This window comes from Chiloscyllium punctatum, chromosome 3 (assembly GCF_047496795.1).
Source record: "Chiloscyllium punctatum isolate Juve2018m chromosome 3, sChiPun1.3, whole genome shotgun sequence".
NCBI lineage: Eukaryota > Metazoa > Chordata > Chondrichthyes > Orectolobiformes > Hemiscylliidae > Chiloscyllium > Chiloscyllium punctatum.
The window spans coordinates 41,696,864-41,721,533 of record NC_092741.1 but is presented as its reverse complement, the minus strand read 5'-3'; the positions used below and the strand labels follow the sequence as shown (position 1 = coordinate 41,721,533).

Below are 24,670 nucleotides of genomic sequence, written 5' to 3'. Positions count from 1 at the left end.
CACACACGCGCGCACAGAGCAAGAAAAAAATTCTTCAGCAACTGTCATATGAATCCCTCCAGACATCTGCAACTGGAGACAAATTTGAAAGCAAAAAAATTTTGTAAAGTTGTGGAGAAGTCAGATGTTCCAAGTGTATTTATGATTCAATTTTGGCCTTATTCATGATACCCAAAAAATACTCTGTATCAAGTCCAGTTTCTCACCCCCATTATTTCTGTATGTAGTATACTAGTGCATATGTAATGTTCATTGTTTCTTGTATGCAGTAACAGCTGTGTTGCAGCAATGCACTCTTCCAGAAATTTATGCTTCATTTCTGCTATTCTTTAGTTGATAAAGATATTGTGATTGAGTGCACAGGCTGTGTGGGTGGGTTCCATACTGCTGGAGAGATCATAGTTCACACTGTCAGGTTTGCATAAAAGGTACTTGTGGATACTTTAGTCATTTTCCCATCTGTTGTTTCAAAATATGCCCTTTAGTTTTTTCATTTTGCAATCCAGTCCATTTTTGGCCTAGTAATTGAAAATAGATAACAGTACAGGGCTTTGGTTATTACCTCCATGTGGCAGTACTGCACTTTTCACCATCTAGTTTCCTATTCTTTTGCCTGATGTTTTACTGGGTGTTTAAAGCTTCATGTTAACTCACTCTGCTAATTACGATGCAATGTGTTTTTGTTTTGATGACATGGCAATGAATCTGGGAACTATGAGGACTAAAAGTAAGAAAAATGTTTTCTTTTTGAGAATTATGCCAGCAATTCATTTAATTTGGCAAACAACAAACCAGTTGTGCATGGGGCTGAATGCAGTCACAGAAATGTCTCAAAGTTGTGTTGAGTTTAATGGGGTTCAATTTGTGTGGGTATTTTTACTTTCTGGAATGAATTAGTGAAATTCTGTAGTTCAGTGTGACTGGACTAGATAAAATGTAATTAGAGTATTCAATTTCTATTAGACAATGACCTTAAGCAGTAAGGAAGAACACAAAACCAGTGATTAAGAAAGGAATTCTCAACTAATTAATTATTCTGCACTGATATTTAACCAAGTAAGTAGGTACAGATGTTTGTAGAGCCACGGGATAATTTAAAAACTGTGCCAGAGACTTGCTGGAATTAGTCCACTCTTTCGAAAAAATTGTTACATAAGATCAAGAAAATTTAAACTGACTGTTGTTCATTGAAAGTTCTATTGCACTGCTGCCAATGAACCTTAAACCCTAGACTCTGCTCAATGAGGTGGGGTCTTTTTGTAATAGCTTATGAATAATTTAAGTATAAGAATATTAGTATGATTGATTAGTTACCAAAATAGATCTGTACTTCACCTGTTTTGTCCCTTGAAATTTGTCTAAATAAACAATTGTAAGACAATTTAGAGGCTAACATTGCTGTGGGAGATTTGTAGAATGGTGCTCAGCATTTAAATATTTTTATTGCAGTAATTGCAAACAAGATTTTGGCCTGAATTTCAGCTTGGGGCTATGTACTGCAGGGCAGCGGGGTACAGAGTGATACTCTAAGGACAGGAAACCTGGAAGCCTGGGTTTCTGTATTCTCCTTTAAATGTTTTAATTCTGTCAGTTATTTGTCCAAACAGCTCAATTTATAGACTTAGAGTTGTGTCAGGTGAGAATTCTGCAGCACAAAACCACAACAAAGGAGAGCAATTCGGATTCGGCAGGCCAGAAAGTTTGACTAGAGTGTGGGGGAGAGGTGTGATGATAGGGCAAGCAGAAGCATCAGTTGTCTTCTTTCTGTCGTTCACTGTTTTCAGAGAATAGCTAAAGTTTCTCAGGGACATTTTAGAGCTTTCAAAATTCAGTAAAGTTTATTGTACTTTAAATGACCTTAACTTTGAATTGCCACAAATGAAAGTAGATATTTATAGGAAAAGAATTTTGGTTCATCAGACCTCATCTTCAATGGATAATGACTATGAAATTATTCACTAAAAGGATAATCCTATTACAGAGGACATTAGAGCACTTGTGCTGAATCATTATTTGATAAAATCTTTTCGTGAATTAGTTAATCCTTTAAGAAAAAGAGCATGCTTCACTTTTAACCAAAGCAAATGTCTGAAGTTTGTGACAGTAATTACATGAAAATGAAATCAAATTTCTTTGGAGGGAAGTTGGTGTTTCTTTATAAACCGATTACAATCCTCCTGAAGATTATAGTATTTATTGTGAAAAACAGTTAGTTGCTTTGCTTCTCTTAACTTAAAATAACCAACATCAAGAAAACGTTTTCTTTCTACAGTGGGATATTCGATCTGGAGAGATTGTTCAGGAGTATGATAGACACCTAGGAGCTGTGAACACAATCACATTTGTGGATGAAAACAGGCGATTTGTAAGCACTTCTGATGACAAGAGCCTCAGAGTCTGGGAATGGTATGTTTCTTTGCTGTGGAGCCCGAAGGTTAATGTTCATTTTTTGTATATGTGCAAAATTGAAGGGAAACATAGCTAAATAAGAATCAACAGCAATAAAGTTCCTATCTGTTTCCAAGATGGAACTTCCCTAAAAATTTCTTTACTTAATTTATACTATGGTTCATGTGAATAATGCAGTTGTTTTTCCTAAGGTTCAAATTCTGGTACATTCAGAATCTTTATTCTTTGTTTCTTTAGAAATTTACTTGCGTTCTGTAATGGTGAATTTAGAGTTTACACTGCCTCAGTAGTTGTAAATATTTCACAATGTGAAATATTCATTATTACTGATCAGATTTGTGAGCCAATTATGGTACCCAATAGTAAGGAACACAAGTAAGTTGTTCACTTGTTGGATTATTAATGAGCTAAAGCTCCTGATTTCCTAACAGCTTGAGAATTAGATCAGATTGTATGTGTCAATAACATACTGTAATGTAAATTCCTTGAATAAGCAGAGTTAAAATCAGACTTTCATCACTCACTGCTATTGAGTAAAACAGTCATTGCAAGTATACTGAGCCATTTACAGCAAAGAATTAATGTAAGTAATTTGACTTCTAAAAATTCTTTTGACTTTTATTTTTATTGTTTCCTCTGTTCTTCAGAGGCAGTCAAGTAGTCATTTTCATCTGAGTTATTTGGATGTACAGGTCATTACAGCCTCTTACAGTAACCATAGATGAGTGCCTTCCAAAAAGGTTTTTCACTTTGATTCCTAAAACTGGAGTCATTGGGAATCAGGAGAAAAACGTTCCACTGGCTAAAGCACAAATTAAAATCATTGTGATTGTTGGAAGCAGTTATCTCAGTACCAGATCATCACTGAAAGATGTTTTCTAATCAACCTGTTCAGAGATTTCATTACACATCTGTGAAGCTGGTGGGACTTAAAACGAGCTCTAGCTCAGAGGCAGGGACACTACCACTGCACCACAACAGCCCATAGTTCCTCAAGGTAATATCATAGGTCCAACGGCTGCTGCATCAATACCATACAACACAGCAAAGAAACAGGCCCTTCAGCCCAACAAGCATGCGCTGATTCCTAATCCTCTGATAGACTCAAGAATGTGAGGCAATCAAGATATGCCTTCAACGTTACTAATGTGCCTGCTTCCACCGGCAGTGCATTTCAGGCCCTCACCTCCCTCTGCATGAAAGATTTCCCCAGACTTCACCTCTAAATTTTATCCCTCTCATTTTGAACCTGTGCCCTCTTGTAGTTTCTACCCTGGGGGAGGAAAACCTCTGACTATCAATGCATCTCTCATACTTTTATAGATCCCTGTCAGCCTCCTCCTTTCCACTGAAAATAATTGGGTTCTTCCAACTTCTCCACATACCTAAAACCTTCTAGACCAAGCAAAATCTGGTAAAACTTTTTAGTACCCTCTCCAAAGCATCCACATTCTTCTGGTAATGTGAACTGCACACAGTATTCCAAATGTGGCCTGACTAAAATTTTATACAGCTGTAACATATCTTGCCAACTTTCATATTTGACGGATGAAGGCAAGCATGCTATATTCCATCATAATAGTAGGGATTTTCGCTATGATTGTTTAGCACCAATCACAACTTGTCAGATACTAAAACAGCCTGTATCCACATATACAAGACTTGGACAATATCTAGCTTGGGCTAATTCCTAACAAAAGGCTTATGACTGAAACGTCGTCTTTCCTGCTCCTCAGATGCTGTCTAGACCTGCTGTGCTTTTACAGTGCCACCCTTTTCGATTTGATTCTCCAGAATCTGTAGTCCTCACTTTCTCCTAATAGGCTGGTGCTGTTTTCCCTAGAGGCCGAGGGATGACCTTATAAAGGTTTATAAAATCTGTGGATAGGGTAAATAGACAAGATCTTTTCCCTGGATTGGGTGAGTCCAGAACTAGAGGACATAAGTTTACAGTGAGAGGGGCAAAATTTAAAAGGGACCTAAGGGGCAACTCTTTCACACAAAGGGTGGTGCGTGTATGGAATGAGCTGCCAATGAAGTAGTGGAGGCTGGTACAATTAACATTTAAAAGGCATCTGGATGGGTACATGAATAAAAAGGGTTTACAGGGATATTGGCCAACTGCTGGCAAATGGGACTAGCTGAATTTAAGATATCTGGTCAGCATGGATGAGTTGGACCAACGGTCTGTTTCCATGCTGTACATCTCTATGACTCTAAGTGGTAAGTTAAATCCATGCCACACAAATACAGTCATTGACCAACTCTATCAAGAGAATATAACCATCTTTCCTTGACATTCAGAGGTATTCCCACCATTGAATTCCCTACGATCAACATCATGAGGATTACCACTCACCAGAAAATGAATTTCATTGATCATGCAAATATTGTGACAACAAGAGCTGGTCAGAGGCTAGGAATTCGATAGTTAGTAATTTTCTTCCTGTCTCCCCGATGAATGTCTACGATTATTAAAACACAAATTGAGTGTGGTAGAATATTCTCCACATCAATCCCCTGACCGAGTTCAACTCCAAAAACACTATAGATGATTGATACTGTAAAGGACAAAGCAGCCCATTTGATTGACTGTCCATCTAACACCTTTGATATTCACTACCTTCATGAATCACATGCAGTGGCAACAGTATGTACATATTACAAGATGATTTGCAACTATTCACCAAGGTTCTTTCAATGGCAACTTCCAAACCCATGACCACCACCACTCACAAGCTTCCCCTTGAAGCCGCATACCATGCTGACTTGGAAGTATAGTGCTGATTATTCACTGTTGCTGGGTCAATATCCTGCAACTCTCTAACAGCATTGTATACATCATGTGGACTGCAGTGGTTCAAGAAACCTGTTCACCAGCATCCTCTCAAGGGCAGCTAGTAATGGACAATAAATGCTGACCCAGCTTGAGACATTCACATTCTATGAAAGAATTTTTAGATGAACAGTCATTGCCAGTGTTGCTAAAGGACTTCAGTTTGCAAAATCAAAGTGTGTCTTTAGCCAACCAGCAAAATATACATAATTAATTAAAATCTTATACTGGGTATTACCTTCTTTCCATCCACTTTGACTTGTCTTTTTTTAGATAATAACCACAAAACAGTTGTGCTTAATTAGAATTTCTGTAATCCTGTTGATGGCTTATCTATGAAATAAAAGGTTGACTAATAAATATCGATCATCTGCAGAGTTATTCTGAGCAGGGCAATCATATGGGCACTATGATTGAACAAAGATTAACTCAGCCAGGTGATCATGACTAAATAGTGCCCATTGAATGCATGTATGACTATAAAACGAGAATAATAATGGTGACAAAAACTGAAATTGCTAGGAAGTTCAGCAGGTCTGGCAGCATCTGTGGAGAGAAATCAGTTAATGTTTCAGGTCGAGTGACCCTTCCTTTGAATCCTTCTGAGGTGAACCTGAAATGTTAAAACAAGATTGGTGAGGTGTTCATGCAAATACTGAAAAATGTGTTGCTGGAAAAGCGCAGCAGGTCAGGCAGCAGCAAAGGAGCAGGAGAAGGGCTTATGCCCGAAACGTCGATTCTCCTGCTCCTTTAATGCTGCCTGACCTGCTGCGCTTTTCCAGCAACACATTTTTCAGCTCTGATCTCCAGCATCTGCAGTCCTCACTTTCTCCCTGTTCATGCAAATAGCAGAGTTTTGAGGCTCACACTTGAAAGTTGGCCTCTTAAGCAAAGTACTGGAAGGCTGTCAAAACCATAGAACTGTACATCAGAAAGAAGTCAACGGTTTTGAAAAGTGACAATCATGTTTTCTTCCTTCCCTTAGTCCCTCTTAATGATGTGGATGCTTTCAAAGCATATAGTCCAATGGTTCAGCTCAAACTGTCAAGAAGAGCAATGATTGAAATCATTTCTTTTTCATTTTAAATATTCCCCTTTTCTCAAATTACATTTGCATTATTTTGTCCAGCTTAAAATCTGTCAATACACAGCAGAAAATTTCGACTAAAAGGAAGATATGTAGTTTAAAGAGTAAACTTTGGGGATCTGGGGGATTAGGTGCAAATTGTTTTTAAGGAAGTACCATTTCTTACCTAGTCATTCCTGAAGCACTTCTGTAGTAATAGTTTTCCATTACAAATGTGTACCTACCTTTTGTTCATTTTTCCATTGCTATTCAGTAATAAAGAGTGAAATATTTTATCGAGCCAATGGCCGCTAAAACTTAATTGTAGTGCTGGAAGCAAAATTTAAAAACTGGAATTTGGAGTAAATCGGAAAACCATGAATATATCTCTGTGTGTATAACATTATTCAAACCATTATCTATTTTTTCTTTGTTTGAATTCATTCTAATGCTTTATTATTCCATGACAGACTGCTCCAATATCTCTCCTGTAGTATCTGTTTCTTAATATCACCTAAAGGCAAAAACTCTTGATATCTTGAATGGAATTACTTGATTTGGCAGGGAATGACTAGTTAGTGGATATTATCACTTAACTAGTAAATTAACTCTGCTTGAATTTTAAACTGACTTATCCCATTTCATAAATAGACTCATTTGCTTGGAATGAATTTTAAAAAAACAGGAAAAATATATTATTTTAATTTCAAATTGTGTTATTCTATTTTGTATAGTGAATGTGCTTTTCAGAAAGCGTCTTTTGTTCATTAAATAAGCTTCTTGAGCATCATGTTTTCCTCAAACTACTTTAATATCAAAGGTCAAATTCTCATGAAGTAAATGCTATAATATCTACCTCTGCTGTATGTTTGCAATCAGAGCACAATACAATATATAATTAAATGTTGAAATTAAAATGAGATTATCATTCCTTTTAAGAAGCAGAATCAAAGAATACAATTTTCCAACTGAAAATTATGCAATGCATTGATGTTGGTTTGAGAAAAGAATTTTGACTATTCCTTTCTTGAAAATTTTGCGATTCTGTGTACAGTATTGTGTTGTACAGTTAGCATCTCGTCTCTTTGTTGATGCCTCTTTGAACTAGCTGTAGCAATGTTAACAGCAGTAACTTGGAGGCTGTTTTTCCTTGCTTGCCTTATTTTTCCAACAGCTTGTTTGGCTCACTTGATAGTGGCTTCATCTCTAAATCAGGATTTAAGTACATTATCTAAGCTGTCATGAGGGAATGCTGAATTGTCACAGGTGCCTTATTTTGTATAAGACATTAACCCATTCGGTTGGTTGATTCTGTGGTGATATTCAAAAGAACAGGTGGTTCAATAACATCTTTGTCAACATTCCTTAGCTAACATTGCTATTGCAGATGTCAGATGCTGTTTAGTGGAATATGCCACATGTAAATTGATTGCTGTATTTCCTACATAACAGCAGTGAATTAACTTGAAAACTATTTTTTGGGCTTTGACGTGGCTAGGAATGTCCTGAAGGCGTGGCATATAAGTACAGCCTTATTCATTTGTTCCTTTCTCAAGTTTCCCTTTAATGGAAAAGAAACTTCTCCATGGCCGTGTGCCAGTTGGTTGGATTACGTTTATAATTGATTTTAATATAACAGGAGGCTGCTGTATTTGTACGTAATTGTAAACTGAACACCTTCAATGAATAGTTATTCTATTAAGAATGCAATGCTTTTGGAAAGCTATCTATTTTTTAATCTGAGTGAATTTAACACCTAACTTTTAATTGATGATATAGAACTTGAAATTTTTAGATGTGACAGTTTTGAACATAAGAATGCTCTCTATCTATGCTAGAATAATGTACATTACAGAGAGTAAGCAGGACCTGAGTAGAAATGTTGTTGAAAGCAGTGTCCTAATTTGGAGTCAATGCTGAGGAAAGTGCAACCTTTTAATCTAATGGGGTACAGCAAAGTAGTGGTCATGTTACTGGACAAGTAATCCAGAGGCCTGGTATAAAGATCCTGAGCTAGGAATAGAAATCCCATACTATGGAAGCTGGGACTTAAATCTATATTAAATAAACCCAAACTAAAAAAATCTAGTTTCACTAATGAGGACCACAAAATTATTATTAATGTCGTAAAAGTACATCTGGTTCACTCATATCCTTTAGGGAAAGAAATCAGTCATCATTACTTTGTCTGACGTGTGTATGACTCCAAACTCTTAGCAATATGGTTGACCCTTAACTGTTCTCTGAAGTGGCCTAGTGAGCCATTCAGGGCAATTAGGGACAGGCAACAAGTGTTGGCCTTGTAATATGACAGAGACAGACAGCCACATCAAATCACTCTCCCTGTATCTATGTTGAGGAAAGGCAATGCTTAGTAGCATTATCAGTGGACTGCTAACCCAGACACCCAGGTAATGTTCTGGGCACCTGGGTTTGAATCCCACCATGGCAGATGGTGGAATTGGAATTCAATAAAAGAAAATCTGGAATTAAAGTCTAATGATGACCATGAAACCATTGTTGATTATCGGAAAAACCTATCTGGTTCACTCATGTCCTTACCTGATCTGACTCCAGACCCACAGCAATGTGGTTGACTTTTAACTGTTCTCTAAAATGGTCTAGTTAGCACACTGACCATTAAGGGATGGGCAAAAAAATGTTGCCTGGCCAATAATGCCTTCATACTGTGAATGAATAAAAAAACAGTAAAATTCAAATAACGACCTTCAAAGTTTACCCTAGTGGTTCCTAACAGGACATCTGAATAACGAAAACTAGACTTTGTGAAGTCTATAGTAGTTTACCAGTTTATAGTATGAACAAAAGATTTAACAATTTATTAGTAATAACTTTAGCAGAGGAGACAAGTTAATCTAATTAATGATGAAGGGAAGAAGGGCTTATGCCCTTAATGTTGATTCTCCTGCTCCTTGGATGCTGCCTGACCTTCTGTGCTTTTCCAGCACCACACTCTCAACTCTAATTAATGCGCAAGATTTAAACGCAATAGTTTTCGCTCTAACACAAAGTCACATGGACAAACAGACACAGTTAAGGGAAAAATCAAAAGAAACAAAAGTAAATGAAATGTAACTGACCAGTTAAACAGTCTCCATGATCGATAACATCAACACAGGGGCTTGTATCTTGCTTGTTTTCTGATAACACAAATGCATGCAGTGTGCATTCAGTCAACTCTGAGGAATATTCATTTAATTCTTGTAACTGAGATTTTGTTATCTGAACTGTCAATAAGTTAATAATAAAAGGACAGCCAGGAAGCAAGCAAACTTTTATCCTGTAGCTTTCATGTGCACAATTCTTCTGACCCAAGTACGGTACAGTCCCAAAACCAAGTCAAACTCTGGCCTCTTCCTGCCAGACTCGTGTCCCCAAGAAACTCCAACATGTCTCTTTAACCTTTACTGTTAACCATTTGTCTTCTTAATGAATTTTCCTGTTTTTGAATTCTTTGATTTTATTTCCTACATGTATTCGCATTGCTATGCATAATTTCTTTAAGGAGCAATGGGCTGAAGTTTACCAAATTAGGGTGTCTGTATTTCAGGGAGTTTTATAGAGGGTTTCTCTCCTTGACCTCTCGCAAGTTCTCATATAATTCTTTATTGGTTATCTTATTTTCTATGCACAGTGCCTCTATGGCACTACCCTTGCACCATATTGTAAACATCAGTGGTGTACTTCCTCACTACTGCTGGGACCTTCCAAGTTTTTTGATTCCTGTGCCATATTTAAAATCCAGCTGTACACCAAGTGAATGTGCCAGCCATGAATAGCTCTTCACAGTAGTGGAAAGGAAACAAAACAGAACAGCTTTTGAGGGCACATTCTGGTGACACTTTGTTGGAAATCACATATTTGCATATCCTGCACCTACATTGGCAAAGCTTACTGACTGGGCTGCAGCACTGAAGCTCATCACAAGGAAATGAGAAGAGATAGGATTGAAAAATCCCATAGAGGTCCCCAGTGGATAATTCAAAGCAACTAGTTACATAAAAATTTATCACAACTGTGACCTTGATGGCCACAGAGATAGGATAGTTAGGACTCTTTCAGGATGCAAGTCCTGCTCCCACAGAAGACCGTTATGTGACAGTGTCCCTGGACAGCCTCAAACTGCAGCAGCAATGCACCTTGTTTGCCTGGAGAAAATGACATCAAGGACCTGTGTGGAAAGTATTAGAAATAGGCACAAGTCCTTCTCAATGTGATCAGTTGGTATTCATAACACGCATAAATAAGTGTTCAACGTAGTATTCATTACACTGGGACATGGAAGACTCTGACAAGGTGGGATATGGAATGTCTGTAAGTAGACCTTGTTCTGACGTATGCAGCACAAGATCTAATACACAAATACAATAGCAGATTGTTAATGCAGCAAGATTATTGAAACCTTGCCCACCATTCCCCACCTTTGAATTGTAGTCCACAGGTGATCTTTTACAGTGATCTAGTACACAGAGATAGCAGTGATTAGTTTGCAATGGTCAATGACATGATCAAGATTACTCTGGCCAGGTTTTGTATTCCACATGGTTGGACACTGCATGCTACCTGATTAATGTAATTAACATCAATCACACATAGAATCTGAGATTTCAGACAGAATCTGAAATACTTACTTAAGGCACTCTAGGTGGTGGCAGTCATTTTTCATTTAAATTGTGCATTTACAATCCAGTTTATAATAACCAGCCCAATCTGCTCATCTAGGTGACCGAGCAAACCCCATGTTTCTTTCTTCTTTCCTATCCCTGTAGACCTCATCTGAGCTTCCCACCCAATTCCTTCATTTAAATCTTCATTTTCCAACAATATCCCCTGACCCTGAGCATACAGCTCAATCATGCCAATCACTGTGATACATTGATTCATCTATCCCCATCATTGAAACCAGGGCTGGGGTGGTGACTGTCGATAAACCTCCCCCCATCCCATGTGGTCCAGTGCATTATTGTCTTCAACCCTTATATTGAGCTGGCCATTGTAACAATTACTGTCCTTTCTGCATCCCAGTATGATGCTTTCAATCCCCATAATTGACTTCCTCAAACAGCACCAAGAATGTTGAAGGAACTCAGTAGTTCTGTCAGCATCTGTGAAGACATGACCTTAATTGAATGGTAGATTAGGCTTTAATGGGTTGAGTGGCGTACTCTTGCCCCTTATTCACATCTTCTGAGTTTCCAGCATTCTGTGCTAGTTTCACATTTCCAGCTCTCCACAGCAGTGGCTCCCGATAACCCAGCAGTAACCAGCCCCCAAAAATTGACCATAGCCCACCCAGACCAACAGGTCTGGTCGACATGGATGAATTGGACTGAAGACTCCATAACTTGGAAGGGCAGCCCTGACTGTTGAGTTACCAGATCCATGACTGACATTTTTGCTGCTCCCTGACTGACTTACCGCTAATTAGTTACATTGGACCTGCAGGACTGACTGTGGCCCATTCCTGAGACTATGATGATACAGAGCCCTCGACCCTTGCCACCCCAAGTGGTTCCTGACAATGTCCAAGCCCCTGAACTGAGATCAGATGTTGTTCTTGACTGACTGTGCTGAGAACAATCCCACTTGACTGAGGACTACTCTCCTGACACTTTGCCATGGCTCAATTTGGTTGAAGCACATGCTTTGATGTGTAAGCGTCTGGCACAAGCTATAGGTGTGACATTGATGTAGCATGGCGCTGTACAGAAATAGAGCTATTGACTGATCACTGCTAACACCTGTGTCTGTGCTAAAAGGCAAGGCAAGGAAGAAGTCCTGTGAAACCTGTAAGTTCTGAATGAGGTGGCAAAGCCCAAAAGGGTCAGATAAAGCACAGATGCTGTGAGCAGCCAAGTAGGTGTGAAGTGAGCGGACGCTAAGGAAATAAATGAACAGCTTTGGGATGCACCCTGCATGGGATGGGTGCCTGTTCCTGCATAGTCTAGCAGCAACATTACAGTCATAGGTGTCCGTGCACTCCAAAACACATTATTGAAGTGGACAAATGTATTCTAAGTGTGCGCCATGGTGCAGTGAAGCTGAATCATGTTCAATGGCAAATCCATGGACGGTGGCTGCAAACCCTCACTAGCCATGGTTATCCTTAGCCAGGGTTGTTGGGGGCTGCTGTTTAAGATGGCACCCTAGAGGAACAAGCGGAGAGTTGGAGCCACCAGTACCTGCTCTGATTTTAATGCAGTCCTCTAATTTCTGCCAAGTAAGAGAATTGAAAATGTGTATAAATGAAGCAAGAATAAATAATAATGAAACGTTAATGCATGCAGATAGGCTGCTCACTGCTAAGGTGCTTGATCTCGCTGTTAAAACCTTGTCTGACTCTTTAATTTTTCTTGACATCAAGAATTTAATTTTTCCAATCTTGCCATTGCCAATGTCTTTCAGGATCTGGGAAAACAAACCTAGTGGTTGTCTTTCGCCTTCTTCATTTCTCTGAAGCAAATATGAAAGGAAATGAGACTTTTTCAAACCCCTTGAGTGTAATTTCACATTTTACGGTGAAATGTTGCATCATTCATACAGTTGGAATTATGAAAATTCTTTTCAAAGTTCTTTTAAATTCTTCATTTAATTTTTTTTAAGTTTAAATTCTAGGGGTAGTATTTCTGATAAGGCAAGTGCTTGTTGCACATGCCTAATTGCTGTTGAACTGTGTAGTGTGCTTGGGCAGTTAGCTAACAGTCACTTTGCTGTGGGTCTGGAGTCACATATAAGTCAGATGAGGTAAGGATGGCAGATTTCCTTCCCGAAAGAACATTAGTGAAGCAGGTGCATTTTTATGTCAATTGATTATAATTTATGACAGTTGAAATCCTGAAATTCCAAGCGCAGTTAAGGATAGGCAGTAGATGCTGGCAAAGCCAGTAACACACACAACTATGAACGAATTAAAGAAAAGGTTCCTCAATCCTTCTCTTGCTATTCCTCCAATCATCAATTCTGTCTCTTGTGGAGCAGTAAGTGTAGGGGAGAAGGAACCTGTGATTGGACAGCAATCTCTGATGAAAGGAGCAGCTGCTCAAACAGCATATCTACATTTCACAAATGAAAGATGGCCTTTCTTTCATCGTGCCACGATTAATTTTACTTGGCCAATTTGGGTTTTTGGAGTGAATTTGCTAACTGCCCCTGAGTGTTTTGAGTGCTGATGTTTCCTCTCCACAACTGCTCATCCTTTTGCAGCAGCTTTCTTCTGTCACCTTGAAGTTTAACTGTTGCCACAGGCAAAACATCATTTAGCTATCATGATTTTCAAGGAGAAGTAGTATGAGCATTTTCCATAAACAAAGATAGTCCCATTTTCTCATTTCATGAAAAGTGTTTTGAAACTAAATTATGACATCACCAGCAGTAATTTTTATTAAAATATCAGTATGATATGGTCTTCAAATAACTTTGCTTACGCATGGGGCTGAAATAATAATCTGGGGATCAAAAAATCTGTTTTAGTACCTGAAAACACTTAAAATAGACAACTGGGGCCAATAGATCTATGTAGCTGTTCATACTTCACAAGCCTTCTCTCATCTACTTTTGCTGAATTCCCTGTTGAGATAAAATGTGACATCTCAAATGCGTTCTTGCAGAGACTAGACATTAAACTTCTAATTTTAAAGTGTTCTTAACTTCATATCAAAATACCATTCCATGATCAGTAGGAAACTAGATGACCAATTTGTGATTCATATAGCATCTTTTAACACCATTAAATGTTCCTTAGGCACTTTAAAAGAACATTATCAAAACAAAAAATCACTAACTCACATAAGGGAGTGCATCAAAATTTGGCGAAAAGCTAAGTTTTAAGGAGCATCTAAAATGTAAGAGGCAAAGATGTTTAGGGAAGGAATTCCAGAACGTAGGGTCTGGGCAGATGAATGAATGGTGCCCTCTGTGATATGATTAAAATTAACAATACACAAAAGGCTAGAATTGGAAGAGCACAGATATCTTTATTTGTAGAGTTGGGGGACCTATTAAGTTTAAGTTGGCCAATAATTGGACTGGGAAATTTCCGTATACATGGGAAATATGCTTATGCCTTACTTACATTTAACTCTTTCTCCTCTTAATATGAGTCTGCCTAGCATCTGACACATGCATTTTCCACAGTGCAATCAAGATTTCTAGCTTTTTATGCATTACAGATCTGGGTACAATGCCAATGATCTGACTATGTAATTTTATGTTATTTTACATCGTTTTTTATTTATTCATGGGATGAGGGTGTCATTAGGCTGAGCCAGCATTTCTTGCCCATCCCTAATTGCCCAGGGGACAGTTAAGAGTCGACCACATTATTGTGGGTCTGGAGTCACATGTAAGCCAGACCAGGTAAGGATGGCGTTTTCTTTCCCTAAAGAGCATTAGTTAACCAAATGGGGTTTTTTTTCTGACATTCGACAATGGATTTATGGTCATCATTAGACTCTTAATTCCAGATTTTTATTGAATTCAAATTCCAACATCTGCCATTGCAGGATTGGAACCCAGCTTCCCAGAACATTACCTATCTCTCTGAGTTAACAGTCTAGCGATAGGCCGTCACCTCCCCTGTATTTGACATGAGCTTTCCACCACCCGTTCCTACCTTTGCATCTTCATCAGATTGTGCATGTTGCTAGCTTTGCCAGTATCTATAGTTCATCCGTAACTCAGCTACAGTGAAGGAATGGCGATATATTTAAGAATGTATTGGCTCAACCTTTGCCAGCAATCTTCGAGAATTTTCCATGCCATCTCCAATATGATGGATCGCAACTACTAATAGTTGCTGCTTTAATTCGCAAAGATTTTCTTTATAAAAGTATTGGGAAGATCAGACTTCTTTGCCTTTGATCTCTGTCACAAATTCTGTCCCCTAACCACAAACTCCAATTTTTTTTTGCCTTTTGTCTGAGGCTCAGCCTGACTGCTTGCAAACTTAGTGGCATAGTTGACCTTGAGAGGCATTTATAGGTTGGATAAAAGCAACTGTTCCTTTTAGTTGAAGGGTCAGTAATGAGGGGCCTTAATTTTAAGGTGAAGGGCATGAGGTTTAGAGGAGATTTTTCATCCAGAGTGTGGTGGAAATCTGGAGTGCGTTGCCTGGGAGAGTACTAGAATCAGAAAACCTCTCAATCTTTAAAACTTAAGTGGATGAGGACTTGGAATGTCATAGCACCTGTTGTTTGTAACAAATACATGTTATTTGTAATCAAATACACCTCACTCAGGTCCCTCAGAATCCTTTGCTCTGAAGCAAACCCAAACACATTCACCCTGTCTTCACCAACATCTTGGTGAACCTTCTCTGCACCCCCTCCAATACAATCACAGCTTTCTTATAGTGAAGCAACTGCAATTGCAACTCCAGTGTGGCCTAACCAAAATTTTGTACAGCTCCAACGTAAGATCATGTAATCTATGCCACAACTGATAAAAGCTATTCTCTCCTATGCCTTTTTAACCACCCTATTAATCTGTCCTGTGCCTTCAGGGATTTGTAGACAAGAACCCCAAGATCATTTTGTTGTTCTAAGTTTCCTAGTATCCTGCCATTCCTTGAGTACTGCCTTGTCTTGTTGCTTCGTCCAATGTGTATCAGCTCACACTTATGAGGGTTAAGTTCCATCTGACGCTGATCTGCCCAACTTGTCAATACCATCCTATAACCTAAGGCCTTCTTCCTCACCTGGCCAACCGTCGCGTCATCAGCAAATGTGCTTATCATCCTCCATATATTACCATTTATATTTTTTGTATATATCATGAACAATAAAGCACCCAACACTGATCCCTGTGGTAAGCCAGTAGACATCAGCTTTCAGTCACACAAGCAACCTTTTATCACCAATCTCTGTCTCCTATCACTAGGCCAATTTTGGATTCTATTTGCCAAGTTACCCTGGATACCATGTGCTTTTACATTCTTAACTAATCTCCCATATGGAACCTTGTCAAAGATTTATGAAATCCATATAAACTGGATTCAGCAATGTGAACACCACTGGCTGGGCAAGCATTTATTGCCCATCTCTAGTTGTCCTTGAGAAGGTGGTGGGGAGCTGCCTTCTTGAATCGCTGCACTCCATCTGTTGGAGGTATTGATAATGAACTTGGGGAGGCTATGTGTGTAGCAGAAATGACAAAACTCAGATGCCTTGCTGAATAATTCTAGCAGTGCTCTTAGTTATCTGCACTGCTTGATTTACATCCACACTAATAATTCTGCAAGAAGAATCGTTGATCTAAGAAAAGGAGGATTTCAAGTCAGGAGGTGTGGTTGCTTAGTGTTTTATTGAATAAAAGTTGAATTTAGAAAAAAACATGGTTGCTTTATTTTAATAAAAATGACGTGATTGTGTGTTAGAATTTGTCATCTTTAGCTTGTTCATCTGTTGGCAGGCAATTGCATTCATTAAATTTATGTAGGATTTATGATGAGATTGGTGCTTAACCCCAAGCTGAATGGGATCATGCAACTGTATATGTTGTTGTAAATCTCAAAGATTTCCATTCTCCAGCCTGAAATTATTCAGTATGCTGTAATAACTCATAATTTGTACATTATTTTGAAGGATATGGAAGGGTCCGGGGGGGGTAGCTTTTTCGCGCAGAGGCTGATGCGTGTATGGAATGAGCTGCTGGGGGATGTGGTGGAGGCTGGTGCAATTGCAGCATTTCAGGGCAAGGCAATCTGGATGGGTGTGAGAGGAGGGTGGAGTGTTGGAGGGATGCGGGCCATGTGCTAGCTGGTGAGACTGGATTGGGTTGGGGTGCCTGGTTAGCATGGAGGGATTGGGTCGCGGGCTCTGTTTCCATGCTGTACATCTCTATGACTTGAGGCTGTTTTCATTGGATAGAAGAAAGTTGAGAGGTGACTTAATTGAGACATATAGATAATCAGAAGGTTAATTAGAATGTTTAGTGAGAGACTTTTCCCTTGGATGGGGATGGCTAGCATGAGGAGGCATAGCTTCAAATTGAGGGATGATAGATATAGAACAGATGTCAGGTAGTTTCTTTACTTAGAGAGTAGTAGGGGCATGGAATGCACTGCTTGCAACAGTAGTAGACTCGCCAATTTTAAGGGCATTTAAATGGTCATTGGATAGTCATATGGATGAAAATGGAATTGTGTAGATTAGATGGGCTTCAGATTGGTTTCACAGGTCAACACAACATCAAGGGCCGAAGGGCCTGTACTGCACTGTAATGTTCTATGTTCTATTTCGTGATTCAAGCTTTAACTGTTCAGTGAGAGAAAGAAAGTCATGTTGAGGCTGAAATCTAAATCATTTATTACTTTTGTACATTATTATAGAGCGATTACTCCAAATGGCAGAATGACGCCATATATAGGGGCAGAAGTGGGCCGTGATGTCAGGGGCCATATCAAGCTGCAGGAAGTGCCTGTGTGTTGATGTCACCGACTTCTAAGCACAGTGATGTCAGCGCATACACAAATGGCACTCACCCTGGCCACTGTAGAAGGAGGAGTTGGGGAAGACATTCGGTGGGGGTTTGTTAGGGGTGGGGGGGGAGCGCTGAGAGGCTGCAGAGTTGGGTGATCTTCACCTCCTTGGTGCAGCAGGTCTTTGCCACAACAGAGGGCAGTATTTAGTACTTATTTCTCAAGCATGCACAATGTAATGCTGGCCATATAAAGTTTGAGTGCTGTCCACAATAAGGACAGCTTTATTATTTCTAATTTATAAACAAATTGATTTTTTTCCCTCATTCCATCCCTAAAATAAACTAGTAACTGTTGGAATCTCGCTCGCAATTATTTTCTCTTTATATTTGCTACACTCAGAGTAAACTTTTGGTATTCTAGTGTCATAAGATATGATCTTCTTACTTGATTGGCTTCAAGAGAATATGATTTAGAGTGTGTGATTTATCTATATTTTAATATCATTGACTTTCGGGTTTGGATTCAATCTAGTGGTATGTGGGATTTGGTCTGCATCTGAAGGGGTTAATGATTAATTTCTTTCATATTCAGTATTTCAATATTCAGTGTTTTTAAGTATTTCAGTAGCCATGGTAATTCATTTTTAAAAGTAGTTCTACAGAGAGAATTATTGGAGGTTAATTGGAATTTGTTTACGTTTGGAGAATTTTCATGAATTAACAAAATGAACAATTGTGCTTAAGGCTTTTGGTTTAAAAGGTCAGAGATTGATTCTTTTCTATTAAGGGAAAACCCCGATCACATGAAGAAAGCCTTTTTGGGTTTTAGTTTGACAGTTTTGCAGAAGTCATGGCTGAGGCTGACTGTGTAAAACAGTTGCTACTGCTAAAAGGAAATCATTTAGAATTATTAAAAAGTAGGTTACATCAGTGTCAGCAATTTAATTTGTAAATTCCATCCCAGCAGTGTTACAACCAAAGGATTTAATTGAAGCAGAAAATCTAAACACAGTTGTTTGAAGACTCCAAGAAGAGCCTTTTGGATTTTTAATGCTAGAAATTGAAGCAACAGTTAAGCCTTATAGATGTGAAAGAGAAGGGAATTCTTTCTATTGTGAATACTGTAAAGGAATGCTTTTGGGATTAACAGGATTGTACTTTACTGTTTACTTAGAATCTTTAAACTTGTGTTGGATGTAAATAGTTTGGTTTATTCTACTTGTCCAGTGATAATATTAACTGGGATCACAACAAAAATAGAAATCCTGACTGGAGCTGCGATGACTTACACCATAATTGTATTGAAAGTGAAGGCATCACTGTCTTCAGATTTTCAGATGCCATTGTTTTGTATTTGCACCAGGTTTGTGTAGTTATTTGTGAGTTGGCAAATAGGCAACTGAGAAGCTGTACTAGTTTGGAAGAGAGCTGTTCTGTCTCACTGATTTGGTACTGATTCCAACATAAGGTCAGGAGTGGGCATGTTCGCTGATAAATGCAAAAAGATTTGGACAGCATCAAGGCTTGAGCTGAAAAGTGGCAAGTAACATTTGTGCCACACAAATGCTAGGCAATGGCCATCACCAATAAGAGACAATCTTACCACACCCCCTCCACATTCATTGGTGATACTATCACTAAATCATCCACTATCAACATTTGGGAATTACTATTGGCCAAAAACTCAGTTGGACTCACCACATAAACGTAGTGGGTACAAGAGCAAGTCGGAGGCTAGGAATACTGTGGTAACTCACATCCTGACTCCCCAGTGCCTGTCCACCATGAATAAGGTACAAGTCAGGAGTGTGATGGAATACTCCCCAGTTGCCTGGACTGGTGCAGCTCTAACAACGCTCAAGAAGCTTGAACCATCCAGGACAAAGCAGCTCACTTGATTGGCACCACAACTACAAATATCCATTACCTCAGATGCTCAGTAGCAGCAGTGTGTACTATCTACAAGATGCACTGCAAAAATTCACTGAAGATCCTCAGATAGTCCAAACACACGACCATTTCCATCTAGAAGGACAAAGGCAGCAGATATCTGGAAACACCACCACACACAAATTCCTCTCCAAGCCATTCACCATGCTGGCTTTGAAATATATCACTGTTCCTTCAGTGTCACTGGGTTCAAATTCCAGGAATTCATTCCCTAATGGCATTGTGGGTCCTCCCACAGCAGATGAACTACAGCAATTCAAAAAGGCAGCTCACCCCTTCAAGGACAACCAGGGATCGGAGATAAAATGCTGACCAGCCATCAACACCCATATTCCATGAATGATTATTTTTAAGAAAAGAAAAGATAAGAAAAGCCTATATAGCATCAAAGTTAAAAATCACACAACGCCATGTTATAGTCCAACAAATTTATTTGGAAGCACTAGCTTTCAGAGCGCTGCTCCTTCTGGTGGTTGTGGATGAAGGAGCAGTGCTGCAAAAGCTTGTGCTTCCAAATAAACTTGTTGGATGACAACCTGATGTTGTGTGATTTTTAACTTTGTACACCCCAGTCCAACACTGGCACTCCAAGTCATATATAGCATCAGAATGACACAAGCACTTCTCCTTTACACCTGTGGATTGATGCATCTGTCAGGATAATTATTACATATCTGCAGCATAGCAGCATTTTCTATAGTGAAAGAGCAGACAGGTAACTTTTTAATGATGATAGTACTATTTATGGACTTGATTTCCATTAGAAATGCTTCATATTATTTTTGTAGCAATGCAATTAGGCTGGTAAGGTGCAAGGTTTTACTGTCTAACAGCCTAACCTCAGTTGTTGGTAAAATTCTAGAATCCATCATTAAGGATGAGGTTTCTAAATTCTTGGAAGAGCAGGGTCGGATTAGAGCAAGTCAACATGGATTTAGTAAGGGGAGGTCATGCCTGACAAACCTGTTGGAATTCTTTGAAGAGGTGACAAGTAGGTTAGACCAGCGAAACCCAGTGGATGTGGTCTATCTAGACTTCCAAAAGGCCTTTGATAACGTGCCACACGGGATGCTGCTGAGCAAGGTGAGGGCTTCGAGGTGAGCTACTGGGATGGATTGAGGATTGGCTGTCTGACAGAAGGCAGAGAGTTGGGATAAAAGGTTCTTTTTCAGAATGGCAGCCGGTGACGAGCGGTGTCCCGCAGGGTTCAGTGTTGGGGCCGCAGCTGTTCACGTTATATATTAATGATCTGGATGAAGGGACTGGGGGCATTCTAGCGAAGTTTGCCAATGATACGAAGTTAGGTGGACAGGCAGGTAGTACTGAGGAAGTGGGGAGGCTGCAGGAGGATCTAGACAGTTTGGGAGAATGGTCCAGAAAATGGCTGATGGAATTCAATGTGACCAAATGTCTTGCACTTTGGAAAAAAGAATACAAGCATGGACTACTTCCTAAACAGTGAGAAAAATCATAAAGCCAAAGTACAAAGGGATCTGGGAGCGCTAGTCAAGGATTCTCTAAAGGTAAACATGCAGGTTGAGTCCGTGATTAAGAAAGCGAATGCAATGTTGTCATTTATCTCAAGAGGGTTGGAATATAAAAGCACTGTTGTGCTACTGGGACTTTATAAAGCTCTGGTTAGGCCCCATTTGGAGTACTGTGTCCAGTTTTGGTCCCCACACCTCAGGAAGGACATACTGGCACTGGAGCTGTCCAGCAGAGATTCACACGGATGATCCCTGGAATGGTAGGTCTAACATACGAGGAACAGCTGAGGATCCTGGAATTGTATTCATTGGAGTTTAGAAGATTAAGGGGAGATCTAATAGAAACTTACAAGATAATACATGGCTTGGAAAGGATGGACGCTAGGAAATTGTTTCCGTTAGGCGAGGAGACTAGGACCCGTGGACACAGCCTTAGAATTAGAGGGGGTAAATTCAGAACAGAAATGCGGAGACATTTCTTCAGCCAGAGAGTGGTGGGCCTGTGGAATTCATTGCCGCAGAGTGCAGTGGTGGCTGGGACACTAAATGTCTTCAAGGCAGAGATTGATAAATTCTTGATGTCACAAGGAATTAAGGGCTACGGGGAGAATGCGGGTAAGTGGAGTTGAAATGCCCATCAGCCATGATTGAATGGTGGAGTGGACTCGATGGGCCGAATGGCCTTACTTCCACTCCTATGTCTTATGGTCTAACTTACTTTCAAGAAAAATCATTTCGAATTCATCAGTGTTATCCAGTTCCCCCACTGTGCAATTCCAGATGCTGTCTGTCACACTCCACTAACCTGAATATTGAAAACAGACACCTAGGTTAATTTTAAGCAACAAACCAAGTTTGAGCAATAATCACATGAACCCCACACCCGAGTTTCCTTGACAAATATAGATCAATGAGAATTCCAACCATTACTTGTCATACGCCTCTCCTAGGCCATTGCTGGTCAAGTGACCTGCTCTGTTAGCATTTCTTCCTTTAAGGAATCCAGGACACACTTTTCAATGGCCTATGGCCATGCATTTGGAGGCAGAGGTGGAATTGGGAGAGAAGTCTCATTAGGCCAATTCTATGATATCTTCCCACTCCACAAGACACTCCAGGAAACTGAAACTATCTGTAGTGCCCAATCAATTAGTCATATCTGGTTTGATTAATGGCACTCTTCATCCAGAATAGAGGGCACCCACTGAGCTAGGAAACCATCTACGAAGTGTCGGCAAATTCCAGGCAGCAGAATGGGTAACTATTGCTACCTGATGCTAAATTTCTTAGTGTTGACACTGTAAATAAATGGTCATAACGTAGCAGTGCCCATCACTCTTGATTTTTTTCCCCTTTCTTTCATGTGTGTGCCTAACCCATTTTTTTTCTAACCCATTTGTACTACTTGTACCCCTATTTGTGACCAGTGTCCACACACTTCTGCAGTACCTACCTCTGCTACCTGCTGTCCTAATCGAGTGTTCCCCTGCTGCCCTTAATTTATTGGAGTTCCCAGAGGCAGCTGCTTAATTGGTCAGCCCCTCCAGAATCTCCCTCAGTTTCTCTCTGCTACCACTTACTAGTCAATTAGCTGGATGGCTGGTTTGTGATAGAGTGACTCAACAGTTCAGGTTTCATTCTTATACCAGCTAGGTTTACCATGAAGATACTATCTTCTCAGCAGTGCCCCTTACCTGACATGTGGTGACCCTTACCACCTTTCATCTCTTAATGATAAAGAAACCTATGGTGACTGTCACTTCACTGTGTTCCACATTCATTCCAAGAGGAATAGAATCCGGAAATTAAAATTTGCTCCCAGTATACACTGCACCCAGATTCCTCATTCATGTTGATGCTGTTAGCAACATCACTCGTATAATCCATCCTAGACAACATTATAGAAATGTAATTGCCCTAAGGTCCATAAGAGTCCTTCAAGGTGCAAGAAATATATTTTCTATGAAATCATATTAATTCTGCAGGAAGCTGTATTAATTTTAATTTAAAGATAGCCGAATCATCCAGATTGTATGTTATGATTATTCAAGGGATTATTGTTGATGTAATAATGGGGCTATGCTTTGTGAATTTTAATAAGTTGTCACTGGTTCCAATAAATTGTGACCAATAAGGCCAGGTTCATGATTCTATACATTTGAGCATTGAAAATTGAACTTTTTTTTTCGCTGGCTGAGCTGGAAAGTAATCTAAATATTTAAACTGAAAATAAAAGCAAAGTACTGCAGATACTTGAAATCTGAAATAAACAGAAAATGCTGGAGTAACTCAGCAGGTCTGGCAGCATCTGTGGAGAGAGAAACAGAATAGCGTTTCAAGTCTGATATGACTCTTCTGAAGAGTTCTGAAGATGCTGCAAATCTAAGTTTCTCCAGAACTTATTTATTCTTTAACATGACAAGCTGCATGTCATGAATGAGTAATGCATAAATAAGCAACTTATTAACTTGAACTGTCACCAAATGGAAGGACCCATGTTCCAAATTGGCATCGCTCATCCAAGAATATAGGCTAGAACATCACTTTTGAAAAAGTGAAAAGGACATATGGAGTAGACTGCGTCTTAAAGCAATTAAAATTGTTTTCTTGTAATTGTTGGGTTTTTTTTTAAAAGAGATACGAACATAGGATTGGGGATTTGTGAGTAAACTTGGAAATCTGCTGGAATCTTTTATTAAAGAGGAAATAACCACCACTTAGACCTCAGTGCGATCTGACAAAGTCAGAACATAGTTTGTGAAAGGGAAATCATGTTTAACTCTGGAGTTTTTTGAGGAAATAAACAAGTTGGATACAGGGGAACTAGTCGATGAAGTGTTAGATTTCGAGAAGGCATTTAACAAGATACTGCATCAAATTTTACAATACAAAGTAAGAACGCATGGTGTAGGGAGTAACAGGTTAGCATGGATAAAAGATTGGTTAGCTTACAGGAAGCAGGAGACAGGCATAAATTGACCATTTTAGGTTTTTCAAAATTGACACAGGGATCAATGTTTGGGCCTCAACAATCCACAATTTAAATGAATAACTTGGATGAAGTGTCCATCAGTGTTTAAAAGAATGAAATGATCTTACTGAGCCATATAAAGTTCTGAAAAGATTTGAGAAGGTGGATGCTGGAAGGATATTTTCTCCCTTTTGGGAGCATTCAGAGTTAGGGCATCCTGTTTAAAAATAACAAGGCTCATATTTAAGATAGAGATGATTTTAACTTTCCAAACATAGACTGGGACTGCCAGAGTGTTATGGGTTTAGATGGAAAGGAATTTGTAAAGTGTGTACAAGAAAATGTTCAGATTCAGGATGTGGATATACCTACTAGAGGAGGTGCAAAATTTGCCTACTCTTGGGAAATAAGGCAGGGCAGGTGACTGAGGTGTCAGTGGGAGAGCACTTTGAAGCCAGCAACCATAATTCTATTAGTTTTAAAATAGTGATGGAAAAGGATAGACCTGATCT

General features: G+C 39.3%; 1 protein-coding gene across 1 annotated transcript in view; it reads left to right on the top strand.

The window, feature by feature from the left end:
• cdc40 (cell division cycle 40 homolog (S. cerevisiae)) overlaps nt 1-24,670 on the top strand; it is a 126,346-nt gene that overhangs the window by 85,483 nt on the left and 16,193 nt on the right. The window contains exon 12 of the mRNA XM_072552001.1: nt 2,273-2,406. Coding sequence (XP_072408102.1) covers nt 2,273-2,406 — 134 coding nt within the window. The remainder of the gene's footprint in view (nt 1-2,272; nt 2,407-24,670) is intronic.